Below are 23,038 nucleotides of genomic sequence, written 5' to 3'. Positions count from 1 at the left end.
GACACAAAATAACCCAGTCACTACACATGACACAAAATAACCCAGTCACTACACAGGACACAAAATAATCCAGTCACTACACAGGACACAAAATAACCCAGTCACTACACATGACACAAAATAATCCAGTCACTACACAGGACACAAAATAACTCAGTCACTACACATGACACAAAATAACCCAGTCACTGCACAGGACACAAAATAACCCAGTCACTACACATGACACAAAATAACTCAGTCACTACACAGGACACAAAATAACCCAGTCAGTGCACATGACACAAAATAACCCAGTCACTGCACAGGACACAAAATAACCCAGTCACTACACATGACACAAAATAACTCAGTCACTACACAGGACACAAAATAACCCAGTCACTACACATGACACAAAATAACCCAGTCACTGCACAGGACACAAAATAACCCAGTCACTACACATGACACAAAATAACTCAGTCACTGCACAGGACACAAAATAACCCAGTCACTACACATGACACAAAATAACTCAGTCACTACACAGGGCACAAAATAACCCAGTCACTACACAGGACACAAAATAACCCAGTCACTACACATGACACAAAATAACCCAGTCACTACACAGGACACAAAATAATCCAGTCACTACACAGGACACAAAATAACCCAGTCACTACACATGACACAAAATAACCCAGTCACTACACAGGACACAAAATAATCCAGTCACTACACAGGACACAAAATAACCCAGTCACTACACATGACACAAAATAATCCAGTCACTACACAGGACACAAAATAACCCAGTCACTACACATGACACAAAATAACCCAGTCACTGCACAGGACACAAAATAACCCAGTCACTACACATGACACAAAATAACTCAGTCACTGCACAGGACACAAAATAACCCAGTCACTACACATGACACAAAATAACCCAGTCACTACACATGACACAAAATAACCCAGTCACTACACAGGACACAAAATAATCCAGTCACTGCACAGGACACAAAATAATCCAGTCACTACACAGGACACAAAATAACCCAGTCACTACACATGTCACAAAATAACCCAGTCACTGCACAGGACACAAAATAACCCAGTCACTGCACAGGACACAAAATAATCCAGTCACTGCACAGGACACAAAATAATCCAGTCACTACACAGGACACAAAATAATCCAGTCACTACACAGGACACAAAATAACCCAGTCACTACACAGGACACAAAATAATCCAGTCACTACACAGGACACAAAATAACCCAGTCACTACACAGGACACAAAATAATCCAGTCACTACACAGGACACAAAATAACCCAGTCACTACACAGGACACAAAATAATCCAGTCACTACACAGGACACAAAATAACTCAGTCACTGCACAGGACACAAAATAACCCAGTCACTACACAGGACACAAAATAATCCAGTCACTGCACAGGACACAAAATAATCCAGTCACTACACAGGACACAAAATAACCCAGTCACTACACATGTCACAAAATAACCCAGTCACTGCACAGGACACAAAATAATCCAGTCACTGCACAGGACACAAAATAATCCAGTCACTACACAGGACACAAAATAACCCAGTCACTTCAGAGAACACAAAATAACCCAGTCACTACACATGACACAAAATAATCCAGTCACTACACATGTCACAAAATAACTCAGTCACTGCACAGGACACAAAATAATCCAGTCACTACACATGACACAAAATAACTCAGTCACTGCACAGGACACAAAATAATCCAGTCACTACACAGGACACAAAATAACCCAGTCACTACACATGACACAAAATAACCCAGTCACTTCAGAGAACACAAAATAACCCAGTCACTACACATGACACAAAATAACTCAGTCACTACACATGACACAAAATAACCCAGTCACTTCAGAGAACACAAAATAACCCAGTCACTACACATGACACAAAATAATCCAGTCACTACACAGGACACAAAATAACCCAGTCACTACACATGACACAAAATAACTCAGTCACTACACATGACACAAAATAACCCAGTCACTACACAGGTCACAAAATAACCCAGTCACTTCAGAGAACACAAAATAACCCAGTCACTACACAGGTCACAAAATAACCCAGTCACTTCTGAGAACACAAAATAACCCAGTCACTACACAGGACACAAAATAATCCAGTCACTGCACATGACACAAAATAATCCAGTCACTACTCAGGACACAAAATAATCCAGTCACTACACAGGACACAAAATAATCCAGTCACTACACAGGACACAAAATAACCCAGTCACTGCACAGGACACAAAATAACCCAGTCACTACACAGGACACAAAATAATCCAGTCACTACACAGGACACAAAATAATCCAGTCACTACACAGGACACAAAATAATCCAGTCACTACACAGGACACAAAATAACCCAGTCACTGCACATGACACAAAATAATCCAGTCACTGCACATGACACAAAATAATCCAGTCACTACACAGGTCACAAAATAACCCAGTCACCACACAGGACACAAAATAATCCAGTCACTACACATGACACAAAATAATCCAGTCACTGCACATGACACAAAATAATTCAGTCACTACACATGACACAAAATAACCCAGTCACTACACATGACACAAAATAATCCAGTCACTACACAGGTCACAAAATAATCCAGTCACTACACAGGTCACAAAATAATCCAGTCACTACACATGACACAAAATAATTCAGTCACTACACATGACACAAAATAACCCAGTCACTACACATGACACAAAATAATCCAGTCACTACACAGGTCACAAAATAATCCAGTCACTACACAGGTCACAAAATAATCCAGTCACTACACATGACACAAAATAATCCAGTCACTGCACAGGACACAAAATAACCCAGTCACTACACATGACACAAAATGACCCAGTCACGACACAGGACACAAAATAATCCAGTCACTGCACATGACACAAAATAACCCAGTCACTACACATGACACAAAATAATCCAGTCACTACACAGGTCACAAAATAACCCAGTCACTACACAGGACACAAAATAATCCAGTCACTGCACAGGACACAAAATAACCCAGTCACTACACAGGTCACAAAATAATCCAGTCACTACACATGACACAAAATAACCCAGTCACTGCACAGGACACAAAATAACCCAGTCACTGCACAGGACACCAAATAACCCAGTCACTACACATGACACAAAATAACCCAGTCACTGCACATGACACAAAATAACTCAGTCACTGCACAGGACACAAAATAACCCAGTCACTACACATGACACAAAATAACCCAGTCACTACACATGACACAAAATAACCCAGTCACTGCACAGGACACAAAATAACCCAGTCACTACACAGGGCACAAAATAATCCAGTCACTACACAGGGCACAAAATAACCCAGTCACTACACAGGCCACCAAATAACCCAGTCACTACACATGACACAAAATAACCCAGTCACTGCACAGGACACAAAATAACCCAGTCAGTGCACAGGACACAAAATAACCCAGTCACTACACATGACACAAAATAACCCAGTCACTACACATGACACAAAATAACCCAGTCACTACACATGACACAAAATAACCCAGTCACTGCACAGGACACAAAATAACCCAGTCACTACACATGACACAAAATAACTCAGTCACTACACATGACTCAAAATAACCCAGTCACTTCAGAGAACACAAAATAACCCAGTCACTACACATGACACAAAATAACCCAGTCACTACACAGGTCACAAAATAACCCAGTCACTTCAGAGAACACAAAATAACCCAGTCACTACACATGACACAAAATAACCCAGTCACTACACAGGTCACAATATAACCCAGTCACTTCAGAGAACACAAAATAACCCAGTCACTTCAGAGAACACAAAATAACCCAGTCACTACACATGATACAAAATAACCCAGTCACTACACAGGACACAAAATAACTCAGTCACTTCAGAGAACACAAAATAACCCAGTCACTACACAGGACACAAAATAACCCAGTCACTACACATGACACAAAATAACCCAGTCACTACACAGGACACAAAATAACTCAGTCACTTCAGAGAACACAAAATAACCCAGTCACTACACAGGACACAAAATAACCCAGTCACTACACATGACACAAAATAACCCAGTCACTTCAGAGAACACAAAATAACCCAGTCACTACACAGGACACAAAATAACCCAGTCACTACACAGGTCACAATATAACCCAGTCACTTCAGAGAACACAAAATAACCCAGTCACTACACAGGACACAAAATAACCCAGTCACTACACATGACACAAAGTAACCCAGTCACTACACAGGACACAAAATAACTCAGTCACTTCAGAGAACACAAAATAACCCAGTCACTACTCTGGACACAAAATAACCCAGTCACTACACAGGACACAAAATAACCCAGTCACTACACATGACACAAAATAACCCAGTCACTACACAGGACACAAAATAACTCAGTCACTTCAGAGAACACAAAATAATCCACTCACAACACAGGACACAAAATAACTCAGTCACTTCAGAGAACACAAAATAATCCAGTCACTACACAGGACACAAAATAACCCAGTCACTACACTGGACACAAAATAACCCAGTCACTACACAGGACACAAAATAACCCAGTCACTACACATGACACAAAATAACCCAGTCACTACACAGGACACAAAATAACTCAGTCACTTCAGAGAACACAAAATAATCCAGTCACAACACAGGACACAAAATAACCCAGTCACTACACAGGACACAAAATAACTCAGTCACTTCAGAGAACACAAAATAATCCAGTCACAACACAGGACACAAAATAACTCAGTCACTTCAGAGAACACAAAATAATCCAGTCACTACACAGGACACAAAATAACCCAGTCACTACACATGACACAAAATAACCCAGTCACTACACAGGACACAAAATAACTCAGTCACTTCAGAGAACACAAAATAATCCAGTCACTACACAGGACACAAAATAACCCAGTCACTACACAGGACACAAAATAACTCAGTCACTTCAGAGAACACAAAATAATCCAGTCACTACACAGGACACAAAATAAACCAGTCACTACACATGACACAAAATAACCCAGTCACTACACAGGTCACAAAATAACCCAGTCACTACACATGACACCAAATAACCCAGTCACTACACAGGTCACAAAATAACCCAGTCACTACACATGACACAAAATAATCCAGTCACTACACAGGACACAAAATAATCCAGTCACTACACATGACACCAAATAACCCAGTCACGACACAGGTCACAAAATAACCCAGTCACTACACAGGACACAAAATAACCCAGTCACTACACAGGACACAAAATAACCCAGTCACTACACATGACACCAAATAACCCAGTCACTACACAGGTCACAAAATAACCCAGTCACTACACAGGACACAAAATAACCCAGTCACTGCACATGACACAAAATAATCCAGTCACTACACAGGACACAAAATAAACCAGTCACTACACAGGACACAAAATAACCCAGTCACTACACAGGACACAACATAACCCAGTCACTACACAGGACACAAAATAAACCAGTCACTACACAAGACACAAAATAATCCAGTCACTACACAGGACACAAAATAACCCAGTCACTACACAGGACACAAAATAACTCAGTCACTTCAGAGAACACAAAATAACCCAGTCACTACACTGGACCCAAAATAACCCAGTCACTTCAGAGAACACAAAATAACCCAGTCACTACACAGGACACAAAATAAACCAGTCACTACACATGACACAAAATAACCCAGTCACTACACAGGACACAAAATAACCCAGTCACTACACAGGACACAAAATAACCCAGTCACTGCACATGACACAAAATAATCCAGTCACTACACAGGACACAAAATAAACCAGTCACTACACAGGACACAAAATAACCCAGTCACTACACAGGACACAAAATAAACCAGTCACTACACAGGACACAAAATAATCCAGTCACTACACAGGACACAAAATAACCCAGTCACTACACAGGACACAAAATAACTCAGTCACTTCAGAGAACACAAAATAACCCAGTCACTACACTGGACACAAAATAACCCAGTCACTTCAGAGAACACAAAATAACCCAGTCACTACACAGGACACAAAATAAACCAGTCACTACACAGGACACAAAATAACCCAGTCACTACACATGACACAAAATAACCCAGTCACTACACTGGACACAAAATAACCCAGTCACTACACAGGTCACAAAATAACCCAGTCACTACACATGACACAAAATAACCCAGTCACTACACAGGACACAAAATTATCCAGTCACTACACAGTGTATGAAATAAAAGAATTGCAATACAGGGCACAAAGTATCCCACTCAGCATAGTTTATAAAATAACCCAGTCAAGATATAGTATCTAAAATAACAACTTTTATTTATGTCGCACCTCTCACACACATAACGCATTATAAAACAAAATATGACTCCTAGCCACATAAGGAGATATTAAGGTAGATGACCTGAAGCTTAGTCAAAGAGGTAGGTTTCAAGAAGGGTATTACAAGAGGGAAACATGGGATAGAGGCCTGCTGCCAGACCCGTTGGATATTTCCAGCCTTTCTTGTTTTTATTTCAGATTTCCAGCATCTGCAGTATTTTGCTTTTATTTTAAGGTATAGAGGCTGAGAAGTTTAGGGAGGGAATTGCAGAGTTTAGGGTCCAGTCAGCTTAAGGCACAGCAGCCAATGGCGGAGCAAGTAAAATTCGGGAATCTCAAGAGGCCAGGATTAAAGAAGTTCAGAGATCTCAGAAGGTTGTGGGGCTGGAGGAGATAACAGACATCGGAAGGAGTGAGTCCATGGAGGAATTTGAAAACAAGGATGAGAATTTTAAAATGCATTGCTTAAGCAGGAGCCAGTGTAGGTCAGCGAGACTCAAGGCATCATCGGCACAGGGGTGATGGATTTTGTGCCAGTCAGGATACGGCAGTAGAGATTTGGATGACCTCAAGTTTATAGATTCAGCTTCTATAAGGAATAAGGAACTAATATGGAACATAAAATATCCCAGTTAGTATACAGTGTAAAAAATAAGATGGTCACTATACAGTGTATAGAAAATGCCCATCACTATACGGCATAATAATGACCCAGTCACTGTACAGTGTATAAAATACCCCAGTCACTATGCAGAGTATTAGTTAACCCAGTCACTATACAGGATGAGAAATAACCCAGTCACTATAAAGGATTAAAAATAAAATTCACTATACTGCGTGAAAAACACCAGTCACTATATTGTGTATAAAATAACGCAGTCACCATACAGTGTAAAAAATGGCCCAGTCACTATACAGTGTATCAAGTAACCCAGACACTATACAGAGTGTAAAACAACCCAGTCACTGTACAAGATATAAAATAACCCACAACAGTACAGGATATAGAATAACTCAGTCACTGTACAGGATATAAAATAACCTAGTCACTACATAGTTCATAAAATATCCCAGTCACTATATTGTGCATAAAATAACCCACTCACCAGTGTATATAATAGCTCGGTCACTGTGCAGAGCATAAAATAACTCAGTCACGATACAGAATATAAAATAACCCAGTCATCGTGCAGGATATCAAATAACTCAATCACTGTCAGGAACATAAAATAACTCAGTCAGTGCACAGAATATAAAATAACTCAGCCATTATATAGTCCATAAAATAGTGCAGTCACTATACACTGTATAAAATAACTCTGTCACTGTACTGAACATAAAATACCAAGGTCCATATTGTGATGGAAATCACATATGCCAAATGCAAAAATATTAATTTCATTGGATGAAACTGCTTGAGAACTTTTTACTGGGCACTACAAATAACTTTTTTAAAAGAAGCAGAACTGAACAGTTAAAAAAATGGCCAAGCACATTTCCATCTTGAGAAGACAAAGGCTGAAATAAAAACAAGAAATGCTGGAAATACTCAGCAGATCTGGCAGCATCTGTGGAGAGAGAAGCAGAGTTAACATTTCAGGTCAGTAACCCTTCATCAGAACTGGCAAATATTAGAAATGTAACAGGTTTTAAGCAAATAAAGTGGGGGTGGAGCAAGAGATAACAAAAGAGGTGTTTATAGGACAAGGCCACAGAGAATAACTGACCAGAAGGTCATGGAGCAAAGGCAGACGGTATGCTAATGGGGTGGTGAAAGACAAAGCGTTAGTAGAGAGAGGGTATTAATTGACAGCAAAATGAACAGCCCTGGCCCAAAGCACAAACATGAAAAAATCAGTGGGTAGGCACAGTAGAAACAAATTAAACAAACTAAAATAAAACAAGCAAACAAAAAATGAAAAAAATAACAAAAAATAAACAATTAAAATAAAAAGGGGGGCCCATCATGCTCTGAAATTATTGAATTCAATGTTCAGTCCGGCAGGTTGTAGTGTGCCTAATCGATAAATGAGATGCTGTTCCTCGACTTGCGTTGATGTTCACTGGAACACTGCAGCAATCCCAGGACAGAGATGTGGGCATGAGAGCAGGGGGCAGTGTTGAAATGGCCAGAAACCGGAAGCTCAGGGTCATGCTTGAGGACTGAGTGGAGGTGTTCTGCAAAGCGGTCACCCAATCTGCATTTGGTGTCCCCAATGTAGAATAGACCACAATGTGAGCAGTGAATACCGTATAATAAATTGAAAGAAGTACAAGTAAATCGCTGCTTCACCTGGAAGGAATGTTTGGGGCCTTGGATAGTGAGGAGAGAGGAGGTAAATGGGCAGGTATTACACCTCCTGCAATTGTATGGGAAGGTGCCATGGGAAGGGGCCGAGGTGGTGGGGGTATTGGAGGGGTGGACCAGGGTATCGCAGAGGAAATGATCCCTTCAGAACGCTGACAGGGGAGAGGAGGGGAAGATGTGTTTGATAGTGGCCAAACTGGACGTGGCGGAAATGGCAGAGGATGATACTTTGGATGTGGAGGCTGTGGCGGGGGGAATGCTGGTGGAAAGTGAGGACAAGGGGAACCCTGTCGCGGATCTGGGAGGGAATGGAAGGGGTGAGGGTAGAGGTCCAGGAAATGGGCCGGACAGGGCTGAGCGCCCTGTCAACCACAGTGGGATCCTCAGTTGAGGAAAAAGGAAGACATATCAGAAGCGCTGTCGTGGAAGGTTGCATCATCAGAGCAAAAAAGTCAGAGACACTGGTTGGGGAAAGGCTGACTGAGAGACAGAAGTAATCCAGATGGAACAATGGGGGTGCTCCCCGATTCAATTAGCGAGATTGTAGATTGTTTTTTACAGAATTCCTTAGATTCAGGATTGATCCCATCAGATTGGAAGTTGGCAAATGTTGTGCCGCTTTTCAAGGAAGGAGGTAGAAAGAAAACAAGGAACTACAGGCCAGTTAGCCTAACATCAGTCATTGAGAAGATGCTGGAAACTATTATTAAGGAAGTCTTAACATTCCACTTGGAAAAGCATAGTATCATTCGAACAAGTCAGCATGGTTTTACTAAAGGGAGATCCTGTTTGACAAATTTATTAGAGTTTTTTGAGGATGTAACCAGTAGGGTGGATAAAGGGGAACTGGTAGAGGCAATATACCTGGATTATCAAAAGGCATTCGATAAGGTGCCACATAAAAGATTAATAGGCAAGATAAGGGCTCATGGTGTTGGGAGTAATATATTAGCGTGGATAGAGGATTGGTTAACAGACAGGAAGCAGAGAGTGAGCGTAAATAGGGCATTTTCAAGTTGGCAGGCAGTGAATAGTGGGGTGCCGCAAGGATCAGTGCTGGGGCCTCAGCTATTTACATTCTATGTTAAAAACTTGGATGATGAGACAGAGAGTAATTTATCTAAGTTTTCTGATGATACAAAGCTCAGTGGAAAGGTAAGCTGTGGGGAGGATGCAGAGAGGCTGCAAAGAGATGTAGACAGGTTAAGTGACTGGGCAACAAGATGGCAAATGGAGTATAATGTAGGGAAGTGTGAAGTTGTTCACTTTGGTCGTAAAAACAGAAAAGCAGAATATTTTTTAAAAGGTGTGAAACTGGTAAGTGTTGATGTTCAGAGAGACTTGGGTGTACTTGCACAAGGAATGCACAAAGTTAACATGCAGGTGCAGCAGGCTATTAGGAAGGCAAATGGCATATTGGCCTTTATTGCAAGGGGATCGGAGTACAGGAATAAAGAAATCTTACTAAAATTGTACAGGGCTTTGGTGAGACCGCACCTGTGTGCAGTTTTGGTCTCCACATTTAAGAAAGGATATACTTGCACTGGAGGCAGTGCAGCGAAGATTTACTAAATTGGTCCCTGGGATGAGGGGGTTGTCCTATGATGAGAGGCTGAGTAAACTGGGACTATGTTCTCTGGAGTTCAGAAGAATGAGAGGCGATCTAATTGAGACATACAAGATTCTGAAAGGGCTTGATAGGGTAGAAGCTGAGAGATTGTTCCCACTTGACAGTGAATCTAGAACATGGGGACACAGTCTCAGGATAAGGGGCCAATCATTCAGGACTGAGATGAGAAGAAATTACGACACTCAAAGGGTTGTGAATCTTTGGAATTCTCTACCCCAGAGGGTTATGGATGCTCCATCATTGAATACATTTAAAGCTGGGATAGATAGATTTTTGGTCTCTCAGGTAATCAAGGGATATGGGGAGTGGGCAGGAAAGTGGAATTGAAGCCCAAGATCAGCAATGATCTTATTGAATGGCAGAACAGGCTCGATGGTCCATATGGTCTACTTCTGCTCCTATTTCTCGTGTTCTTCTTGTGTTCTTGGTTTTTTCAATTGTGGTAATCAAAAAACGTCAACCCCCTTTGACTTTGAAAAAGCCAAACCCACCCCCCACCGAGTATGTCTGAAGGGCTCTGAAGTTCAAACAGCCCTCCAGGAACTGCTATTTCAACCAAAGAGATGGTCACATGAACTACCTGCTGGTGCAAGACTGAGGTTTTTGAATTGTGCCTCAGAGTGAACAAGAGACTGCTAATGAACTCCAAGAAAAAAGGCATCTCTCTCTCTGTCTCTCTCTCTCTCTCTCCCGCAAAGTCCCAGAGAAACCACGGTGGCAGCTTCTAAGCCTCAAGACTACAGACCTTTACAGGTGACCACCAAGAAGACAACTGAAACCTCCCTTCAGTCTTCTGGAACCAGAGAAGCAAGTCTGAAATCGTGCACGTGGCCCCAGCGAGGACTCCAAGACTTTAACTTCAATTAAGGATATTATAACCCAGTATTTGCATTCCATTTATTACCAACTTTACTTCAACCTCCTGACTCTTTCTTCCCCTCTGTATCTATGTGTGTGTGTGTGTCTGTGTGCCTCTCGTATGAATGTGAGCGTGGATGCGTCGCATATTTTAGTCATTTTAACCGGTTTCGAGTGATAAGGTTGTTAACTTACATCTTTCTTGTTTAAACTCAAGAAAACCTGTCTGATTGGTTCACTTGTAGCTATATTCGCGGAACGGTGAGCAAGGGCTCACTGAGGTGTTAAACTAAAATCACTGTGTTTTTTGAAAGATAAACTCTGTTACAGCCAAACCAGAGAAGGGGCATGAGGGGAGCCTGAGACCCCTTCCTCACCTGGTCATAACAATATACAGAATATATAATAACCTAGTCACCATACATTGTCTAAAATAAACCAGCCACTATACAGAGTGTAAAATAACTCAGTCACTGTACAGAATATAAAATACTTCAGTCACTATACAGTACATAAAATAACCCATTCATTATAAACTGTATAAAATAACTCAGTCACTATACACTATATAATAACCAGGTCACTATGCAGAATATAAAATAACTCACTGTACAGAACATAATACACAGTCAGTGTACAGAACAAAAAAAACTCAGTCAGTGTACAGAAAATAAAATAACCCAGTCACTATAAAGAATATACAATAACTCAGTCACTGTTGTCATGAAAACTCTATATTCCAAATGGGAAATATTAATTTCATCAGTTTGAACCTTATATTACACTTTTAATGGAAAAGTCCTAGAAGTTAACTTTTTAAAAACTAGCAACCAAGATGGCCACTGCAATTTACATTTGAAACACCAGAAGATTAAACTGGAGATGAAAAGTCTCACCAAGCCCAGAATGGTTTGCTGTCAGTGATTGAATTACCGAGAATGGCTTTATCAACACAGTTGTCAAGGCCATCTACACCATTGACTTTGAAACAGCCAACCCCCTCCAAGTGTGACTGGACATCTTGAGACATGTAGCACCTTGAATCTCAGAGAAGATTCAGGGAAAAAAAACTCATTAAAAACAAAGGAGTTTGACAGAGCCATGTGACTGCCTGCACAGCTCTGAAGAAACTGAAAGCTTTGTCACACAGACAGCAGACAGGCAGAAACTGAAAAGCCAGCAACAAAGCAGGCTCTCACTCTCTCTCCCCCCAGAAAACATCAAGAGAAGATCCAGCTATGACTGGGAACTCCCCCAAGCCTACAGACCACTACAGCCAGCAACCAGGGGAAGAGAAACCACCACCCTTCTGCCTTCAGGAGCCCTGAGCAAAGCAAGCCAACCACCGTGCCTGTGGCCCAGCGAGGACTTCCAGATGGCAATTTCAGGTGAGGACTATTGGACTCACATACTGTATTTAAATTCCATTTATTCCAGACTTTAATCCAACCACCAAATCTGTTTCCCTCTGTAATCTGTTTGAGTGTGTGACTCTCGCATGAATGCGGAGCATATTTTTATTATTTTAAACTGGGTTAGAGTGTTATGTGTAATAAACTTACCTCTTTCTTGTTTAAGCTCAAGAAAACCTGTCTGATTGGTTCATTTACAATCATGTTAGAGGAACAGGAGCAAACGCTCACTGAGGTGGTAAGCTCAACCATTGTGTTAAAAAAGGATAAACCCTGTTGCAGTCAAACAAGAGAAGGGGCGAAAGGGGAACCTGAGACCCCCTCCTCACCTGGTCGTAACAGAAAATTCAGGGCTATAGTCCGGGTTCGTAACCCATAGACAAAAGAGAAATTGGAAGTGGGAAACCAAATTGATCCCTATCAGAAAAAAAAAATTGTTACAGGTTTTCTTGTGGTTTTTGCTGCTAGAATACTAACATTTCCACATCCAAGGCCAATACCTTCCCAAGCCAGGGCTAAGTAACTTGGGATAAGCTAAAGGCCCTATCTATTGAAGAGGTCAGGAATGTAGCTGGGTAGTTTGGGATTGCATCTGTACAAAAGTTAAGAAATCCAAAATCCTAAGACTTGAGGCCAACCATTTTTCACTTGAAGCAGAAGATTCAGAAAGAGGGTTAGAATCAGACATATAACAGGTTAATGATAGCTAAAATACAATTGGAACAGAAGAAACTCAAATTGGAATTCCAGAGGGAAAAAGAGAGGGAAAGAGAGAGAGAAGAGATGGAAAGAGTGAGGGAAGAGACGGAAACAGAGAGAAGTTTCCAGAAGGAGAAGGAGGAAAGAGAGTTAAGGTGGCTTGAATTAACTCGGGGGCAACATGGTACCCCCAGTGAAAGCATGGCCAGTGAAGAAGCTACCCTTAGCTCAGGGCCCTGTGCTGACTTCTTAAAGTTCTCCCAGTTGATTCTGAAGTTCAATGAGGGATATGTGGAAGCATTTTTTGTCACATTTGAAAAGCTTGCAAGACAGTTGAAATGGCCGGCCAAGAGCTGGACACTTTGTTACAAAGCAAGCTAACAGGAAGAGCCCATGAGGTTTATTCACTGTTGCCAGACGGAAGTTCATCAGATTATGAATTGACTAAAAATGCTATCCTCCAGTCACATGAGCTAGTAGCGGAAGCGTACCGCCAGAAATTCTGAACCCTCCAGAAGCAGCCTAATCAAACTCGCCTCGAGTTTGAAAGAAATAAGCAGCTGGCTTTTGACCAGTGGCTAAGGGCCCTTAAAGTACAGCTCACATATGAAAACCTCAGAGAGGTGATTCTTCTCGAGGAATTTAAAAACTCCCTTCCCCTTTCTATTAAAACCCATGTAGAGGAACAAAAGGTTCAAGGAACCAGGATGATGAATTTACTCTTGTACATAAATCCTCATCCCAAGGAAAACTCTTCCCTAGTCATCCCCACAAACCTGAAAAGAATAAAAGGTGGGAGGATGATAGGAGTCCAAACAACCCTAGGCGAGAAAGGAAAGTTGGACACACAGGGGGCCCTCCTCAAGCCAAGAAAGATGGTGCTGAGAGCAGGGATGAGACCCGAAGGCCTGTGTGTTTCCACTGTAACAAGGCAGGTCACCTCCAAGCTGACGGCTGGAAATTACAGGGAAAACCTGTAGGATTAATCAGGGCACACCAGACAAATGCAGGAAATGGAAAACACAGCAGAGCAGGCTGTGGCTTTAACTGCAGCAGTAAGGTCCAGTAAACCTACCGCTGTGAGAGTGTGGGAAAATGAACCGAAATCCCTGAAGGTTATCAGTATCTTGTATCCCTAGGGAATGTCACCCCATACCCCTCGAGTGGGGCAAGCAAGCCCATAACCATACTCAGGGATACAAGGGCCACCAGATCCCTTCTGCTGGGAAAAGGCCTGACCTTTTCCCCAGAGAGTGCAGTGAATGCCAGGGTGTTAGTGAATGATATCGGAAGGCGGTAAATGCCCATACCTTTATATCGGGTGCACCTGGAGTGTGACCAAGTTTCAGGACCAGTAACAGTGGGGATTATCCCGAGCTTGCCTGCGGACGGGGTTGACCTGCTCCTGGGTAACGATCTGGCAGAGACGAAGGTGGTAGCTTTCCCGGTAGATTTAGAGAGACTGAAAGAGGTCAGAGACCGAACAATTCAAGAGAAGGACCCGGCATTTTTCCTGACTGTGGTAACTTGGTCCATGGCCAAACCAGCTCCCTCAGAGGAGACTGAACTGGTGCTGCAGACAGATGACCCTGCTGTCTGGTTCTCTGACACCTTCTTTGGTGAGTTAGAGGACCCAAAGGGTGGGCTAGACAGATCTTCCCTAGTTGAGGCTCAACAAGCCAACCCAATATTAAAGAAGTTAGCACAGACTGCCCAAAACTAAATTGAAACAGAGGGAGTGCTACTATTTAAAGAATGGGGTTCTGATGAGGCAATGGAGACCTGCTCACAGACCTGCAGACGAAGAGTGGACAGTGGTACAGTGGGACAGTGGTACCCCCGAGGTACTGTAAAGGAATATTAAGAATGGCCCACGAGCTTCCCATGGCAGGACATGTCAGGGTATGAAAAACCCAAGCTCACATAAGTCAGCATTTTGACTGGTCAAAACTCCACAAAGATGTGGTGAAGTTCTGTAAAACTTGCTACACATGCCAGGTTGTGCGGAAGCCCCAATCTGCAATAAAACCTGCACCCCTAATTCCCATATCAGCTTTTGGGGAACCCTTCAGCAGAATATAAAATAACTCAGTCAGTGTTTGGAATATAAATTAACTCAAGTCACTTTACAGAATATAAAATAACTCAGTCAATATATATTGTATAAAATAAATCAGTCACTATACAAAATTTAAAAAGACACCCAGCCACTTAAGAAGATATTAGGTCAGATGACCTAAAGCTTGGTCAAAAAGGTAGGTTTTAAAGAGTGCCTTAAAGGAGGAAAATCAGGTAAAGAGGTGCAAAAGCTTAGGGAGGGAATTCCAGAGCTTAGGGTCCAGGCAGCTTAAGGCATGACCACCAATGGCAGAGCAATTAGAATCTGGCTGCTCAAGAGGCCAGGATTAGAGAAGCGCAGAGATCTCAGAGGGTTGTGCGGCTGGCAGGACTTACAGAGATTGGGAGGGGCGAGTCCATGGAGGGATTTGAAAACAAGGATGAGAATTTTTAAATTGGGCTTTGCTTAACTGGGAGCCAATGTAGATCAGCAAGCACAGGGGTGATGAGTGAGCGTGATTTGGTGCAAGTTAAGACACGGGCAGCAGAGTTTTGAATGACCTCAAGTTTACGGACTCAACCTGTACACAGTGAATAAGGAAACCCAGTTAGTAAGGGACATAACATATCACAGTCAGTATACCGCGACAATGTATAAAAAAACCCTATCACTATACACTGAATAAAATAACTTATTCACCACACAGTGTATAAAATAACTCAGTCACTTTTCAGTGTATAAAATAAACCAGTCACTATACAGATTACAAAATAACTCAGTCACTGTACAAGATATAAAATAGCCCAGTCACTATACAGAGTATAAAAAACCCACATCACTATACAGAGTATAAAATAATCCAGTCACTATACAGGATATAAAATAGCCTAGTCACTATACAGTGTTTAAAATAACCCAGTCACTGTACAGAATATAAAATAACCCAGCCACTATAATAGATATAAACCACCAGTCACTATACATTGTATAAAATAAACCAGCCACTATACAGAGTGTAAAAAACCCAGTCACTATACAGAATATAAAGTAAGCAAGTCACTATACAGTGTATAAAATAACCCATTCACTATGTGGTGTATAAAATCACCGAGGTCACTATACGGAATATAAAATAACCCAGTCACTATATAGTGTATAACATAACCCAGTAAACTAAACAGAATAAAAAATAACTCAGTCACTACACAGAATATAAAACAACCCAGTCACTCTATAGTGTGTAAAATAACCCAGTCACTATACGTGAATAAAATATCCCAGTCTCTATACAGTGTATAAAATAACTCAAGTCACAGGATATAAAATAATTCCATCACTATAGAGTATAAACCACTGACCACCTCCAGGCGCTTACCCATTGTCTCTCGAGACAAGGAGGCCAAAGAAGAAGAATAGAGTATAAAATAATTCAGTCACTATACAGAATAAAAAATAACGTAGTCACAATATAATGTATAAAATAACTTCATCACTATACAGGGTATAAAATAACTGAGTGTCTATAGTCACCCAGTCACGTACTATATTTTAAAAGCTGTCACTAAACAGTTGTAAAACAGGGTTATCCAACCTTTTCAGGCGGAGGGCCGCATACGGGTTTTGCTCGGCCTGGGGGGGCCAGTGAGCACACTTCGAAAGATAAAGGCATGAAAAATTTATCTTACTAACAAAAACAATAACAAATGTGCATTTTTGTGAACAAGCTTTAAATGAGAAGACTGATTTATTGACTTACTTTCTTGTCACTACATTGAAAACTGATTTAGTGATGTACCTGGCATTATTTTTGCTTCCATTAGTGGTCAATCTCTGCCCACATACTTGATGTAGCGATGTGGAGTATTCTGGATAGATGTCCATCTGTCAGGAGGAACCTTGATCTCTCTCCCCCCTCTCCCGTGCTCTGTGTGTATGTGTCTCATTCTCTCTTCCACCCACCGCCCCCCCCCCCCCCCCCACTTCCTCTAGAACTAGGGGACCCAGATTGAAAGTTTTGGGCAAAAGATGCAGGGGGAATATGAGGAAGCACTTTTTACACAGCGGGTGGTAATGACCTGGAACTCGCTGTCCACAAGGGTGGTGGAAGTGGAGATGATCAATGTCTTCAAGAGGAAGTTGGATGGCCACCTGAAAGAAATTGCAGGGCTACAAGGATTGCGCCGAGGAGTGGGACTGACTGCAGAGACAGCATGGACTCAACAGACAGAATGGCCTCCTTCTATGCTGTAAGTAAATGACTCTTTGATTCTCTCTCCCCCCTCCCCCTCTCTGTCTGTCTCTCTGTTTCGCTCTCCCCATCTCTCTGTCTCCTTCTCCTCCTCTCTCTGTCTCCTACTCACCCCTCTCTCTGTATCTCTCCACCCCCTCCACCCCTGTGTCTCCAGTGTTCCCCGGCCCCTGCTCTCTGTTCCCCCTGTTTCTCTCTCTCCCCCACTCTCTGTTCCCCCCCATCTCTCTCCCCCTTTTGCTAGCTCTCTCTTCCCCCCTCTCCCTCTGTCTCTCTCTCTCTTTCTCAGACAGTTGCAGAGAGCTGAGCACACGCTGTCAGTTTCACAGCTGCTGACATCGGGAACCCCGGTTTCCCAACAGACGTCGGGGTTTTCCAGCGGGGTTTTAAAGAAAAAGTCAGGAGACGCCTGAAACCCCTGTGTCTGTTGAGAAACGGCTGTTCCTGATGTCAGCAGCTGTCACCTGTGAAACTGACAGCGCGATGTTTCCAAAATGGCCGCTCTGTAAGAAGAAGACAAAGGGAAAGTTCTCATCTCCAGTCATGGTGAGATGAGGAACGGCCCTGGAAACAGTTTACATCTGTAGGCCTTTGATGGGCTGGATTCTGGCCCGCGGGCTGTATGTTGGACAACCCTGGTGTAAAATAACCAAGAGTAGGGTTCAGCAGTATGATCCAGGCCACCTATCTACCTACCAAGCCTCCACGATCAAGTCTCCGCATCAAACCTTCTCCCTTCGGCTGCCACCCCCTCCCCAGACTTCTAAACTCCCATCCCTCCACCCTCCCCTGAGACAACCCATCTCCCCTACATCATGAGGTTTCCAATCATCCCTCCTCAGGCCCCTGATGCCCCCTCCCCCCACCCCCCAACCCCCAACCCCGATCAACAGCTCACCCGATCAGCCCACCCTCCTCTCACCTCCCATCGACCCTGCCCTCTCCACCACACCTCGATCTATACCCACCCCCACCATGCCCTCCACCCTTGGATCAGCAGCCCACCCGATCAACTTCCCCACCGACCGCCCCACCCCCCTGTGGGTCTGGTCAGTAAAAAGTTCCCCTACATGTCTGTCACTCTCCATTCATGCAATGGTTGTGACTTTAAGAGCAGTGAAATGTCACTTTCTGATCGGCTACTTTCAGTGATCATGAGGCGCGTCTCATGACCCAGTATCACAGCATAACTATCAGTCTTCTCCCATTCAAATTTCAGTAAGAAGCAAACCAAAAAAATGTGATCGTTGAACTTCTGACATAATACGTAAACACATAAAAAACATCATTCCCTGAGATAAGTAAACTTAATCCAGAAATTTCCCTTCACAAACCATATTTAAACTTATAATCTCCAACATCTCAAGTCATCAGAAATTGAAAAATCACAGCACACAGCTGTCATTCTCCTTCTGAGTATGTGATAAACTACTTGTTACTTTCTTTAAACCAACTTTTTGAAAGCTTAATTCCCAGCCCCTAAAATGATGTACCAATTTTACAAGTAGAAGACCACACATTTAAACAATTGTGGAACCTGACCAAATAATGCACATCAATCACTTTGCCATTGGTATTGTGGTCAGATCTGTGCATTCCTTAACCATGGTATGATGCTAGGGCCCATGTAATATTCCCTATGCAACTGTTTAACAACCATTTGCAGTTATATAGCATCTTTCATGTGGAAAATGTCCCATGGTGCTTTACAGGAGCATTATCAGACAAAATTTGACATCAAGCCACATAAGGAGATATAATGACAGGTGGTTAAAAGCTTGATCAAAGAAGCCGGTTCTAAGGGAGCATCTTAGCTGCTACCCTTTATGTAACTTGTTGCTAAGTGTCTGTTATTATAGACTTGATTCACTCTTCTGTATCTGTTATAATCCATACAATATATGGGCTCTGATGCTATGACTCAGCTGGTAACACTCTTGCCTCTGAGTTAGAAGGTTGTGGGTTCACGTTCTACTTAGAGACATTCGCACAAAAATCTAGGCTGACACTCCTGTGTAGTAATGAGGGCTACTGTTGGAGGTGCCATTTTTCTGAAATGCCCTATCTGCCCTCTCAGGTGGATGAGAAAGATCCCATGGCACTATTTTGAAGAAGGGCAGGGACATTATCCCTGGTGTCCTGACCAATATTTATCCCTCAATCAACATCACAAAAAACAGATTATCTGGTCATTATCATGTTGCTGTTTGTGGGAGCTTGCTGTGCACTAATTGGCTGCCACGTTTCCTATCTTACAACAGTGCTGACACTTCAAAACTACTTCATTTGCTGTAAAGTGCTTTGGGAAAGTGCTGAGATAATTAAGGCACCATATAATGCAAGTTTTCTTTTTAAATCTATGTAACCTATTACAATTTATATGTACCTGTCCTGATAATTCACTCCTGTCAATATGCTGTTCTCAGAAAAACCATTGCTGTAGATCTGTTACTGCCTGTGCAACACACTGCAATGTTTTTGTTCCTATCCATATCCATGCAACTCCATCCTAGATGACTGTTACGTTACTAGCACTCCCTCAATGTTTGTACTGAATTATACTGACCACCTGTTCCCGAGTGTTCCAAACGGCTGGTGTATGTGTGTGTATATATATATATATATATATATAAAATCCAGCAAACATCACTTTGTAGCAGCCCTCCAGCAAAAAGTAATATTTGTGAGGGGAAGAACTTAACGATTGAGAGAAATTTCTGAAGTTGCAGGTAAGTATGAAGGTGACAGTGAGGAGGTGAACTTTGGTCAGGAAGCAGATCATTAATTCATGCACATAAACACTTTACACACACACACACTACACAGACACTTTCCACACACTTTAACTTTCCACACACACAGAGCCAGTTTACACACACACTTTACACACACACACTACACAGACACTTTTCACACACACACTTTCCACACACACACAGAGCCAGTTTACACACACACTTTACACACACACACTACACAGACACTTTTCACACACACACTTTCCACACACACACAGAGCCAGTTTACACACACACACACTACGCACACTTTCCACACACACACTTTCCACACACACACAGAGCCAGTTTACACACACACTTTACACACACACACTACACAGATACTTTTCACACACTTCAACTTTCCACACACACACAGAGCCAGTTTACACACACACACTACACAGACACTTTCCACACACACACTTTACACACACACACACACTACACAGACACTTTCCACACACTCCAATTTTATACACACACACACACAGAGCCAGTTTACACACACACACTTTCACTACACAGACACTTTCCACACACACACATTACACAGACACTTTCCACACACTCCAATTTTACACACACACAGAGCCAGTTTACACACACACTTTACACTACACACACTTTCCACACACTCCAATTTTATACACACACACACACACACAGAGCCAGTTTACACACACACACTTTCACTACACAGACACTTTCCACACACTCCAATTTTATACACACACACACACACACAGAGCCAATTTACACACAGTAGTTGGAAGCCTGTTCCACTCGCATTGGAAGGAGCTGTGATCACTGACAAGGGGACGCTACTCTGGATGTGGCGGGGGTCAGGAGCCGCTGTCAGATGTGACATTTAAGCACTTGTTGGAGACAGTGTGACCTCCGGGGCAGGGACCAGCCACACAGTAAGCAGCGACGGAGCTGGAGCAGCTCCCCACCCCGCTCCGCTCCCAGCTCCCGGGAAGATCCCCAGGCCGGAGACTCTGCAAACTTTCCAGCGCCGAGTTGCGGCGGGAGCACACAGTGACAGCTGCCCGGGCCAGCCCAGCACTCCCAGGCTGCAGCGATCCCCCCCTGCCGCCCTCTCCCTCCCCTCCGGCCGACTGGCCGGACCTCCTCGGCCAGGCCAGCAGCTGTGGCTGGGCTCGGACACTCACCCACGGCGGCGATCAGGAGGTAGAGCGGCCACATGGTCCCGGCATCGGCTCCCGCTCACTCGGCGACTCCGCGCTGTTTCCACACAAACTTTCCCCACAACTCCGGCTCGGCTCTCGGATCCCGATCCCAGTCCGATCCCGTTCCCGTTCCCAGGCTGATTCCGATCCAGCTGCCAGAAACCATCAGGCACCGCGGCTCAGCCCAGAGAAGCACAAAGTGTGGAGAGTCCCAAAGCTAAACAGACGGACAGAGAGAGACTGAGAGAGAAAAAAATAGGGGAGAGAGAGAGGCAAACAGTGACAGAGAGGGAAAGTTAGAGAGAGACCAAGAGAGAGAGAGACGGCACAGAGAGAGACAGAGCCAGGGGATGGAGAGAGGCAAACAGAGAGAGAGAAACAGTGGGCAGAGAGAGAGAGAGACGGGGCTGGGAGAGAGAAACAGAGAGAGAGAGACAGGGGACAGACAGGCAAACGGAGACAGATAGAGAGAGGCAACCAGAGAAAGAGAGAGAGAGAGACAGGAGACACAAATAAGCAAACAGAGACCGAGAGAGAGAGAGACAGGGGACAGGCAGGCAAACAGAGACAGATAGAGAGAGGCAACCAGAGAAAGAGAGAGAGAGAGAGACAGGAGACACAGATAAGCAAACAGAGACCGAGAGAGAGAGAGACAGGGGACAGGCAGGCAAACAGAGACAGATAGAGAGAAGCAACCAGAGAAAGAGAGAGAGAGAGAGACAGGAGACACAGATAAGCAAACAGAGACCGAGAGAGAGAGAGACAGGGGACAGGCAGGCAAACAGAGACAGATAGAGAGAGGCAACCAGAGAAAGAGAGAGAGAGAGAGACAGGAGACACAGATAAGCAAACAGAGACCGAGAGAGAGAGAGACAGGGGACAGGCAGGCAAACAGAGACAGATAGAGAGAAGCAACCAGAGAAAGAGAGAGAGAGAGAGACAGGAGACACACTTAAGCAAACAGAGACCGAGAGAGACAGGGGACAGGGAGGCAAACAAAGAGACAGACAGGAGACAGAGGGAGGCAAATGGAGACCGAGAGAGATAAACAGAGGGAGAGACAGAAGACAGAGAGAGTGAGAGAGGAGACAGAGAGAGGCAAACAGAGAGGCGGAAAGAGAGAGACAAATAGAGACTGAGAGACAGGAGATAGATAAAGGCAAACAGAGACAGAGCGAGAGAGAGGGAGATAGGAGACAGCGAGAGCAAACAGAGAGAGACAGGGGAAAGGGAGAGGCAAACAGAGAGACAGAGGGAGAAAGAGGAGACAGACAGAGACCAAGAGAGAAAGAGACAGGTGACAGC

General features: G+C 43.3%; 1 protein-coding gene across 3 annotated transcripts in view; it reads right to left on the bottom strand.

The window, feature by feature from the left end:
* ldlrad3 (low density lipoprotein receptor class A domain containing 3) overlaps window positions 1-22,629 on the bottom strand; it is a 257,228-nt gene extending 234,599 nt beyond the window's left edge. For all 3 annotated transcript variants that reach the window (XM_068046817.1, XM_068046819.1, XM_068046818.1), the window contains exon 1: window positions 21,716-22,629. In XM_068046817.1, the coding sequence (XP_067902918.1) occupies window positions 21,716-21,749 (34 nt within the window). In that variant the 5' untranslated portion in view covers window positions 21,750-22,629. The remainder of the gene's footprint in view (window positions 1-21,715) is intronic.
* Between the last annotated feature and the right edge of the window lie 409 nt (window positions 22,630-23,038).

The sequence above is a fragment of the Heterodontus francisci genome, chromosome 14, assembly GCF_036365525.1.
Source record: "Heterodontus francisci isolate sHetFra1 chromosome 14, sHetFra1.hap1, whole genome shotgun sequence".
NCBI classification, from domain to species: Eukaryota; Metazoa; Chordata; class Chondrichthyes; order Heterodontiformes; family Heterodontidae; genus Heterodontus; species Heterodontus francisci.
Note: the sequence above shows the minus strand (reverse complement) of the source record. Positions and strands in the feature narration are given on the sequence as shown.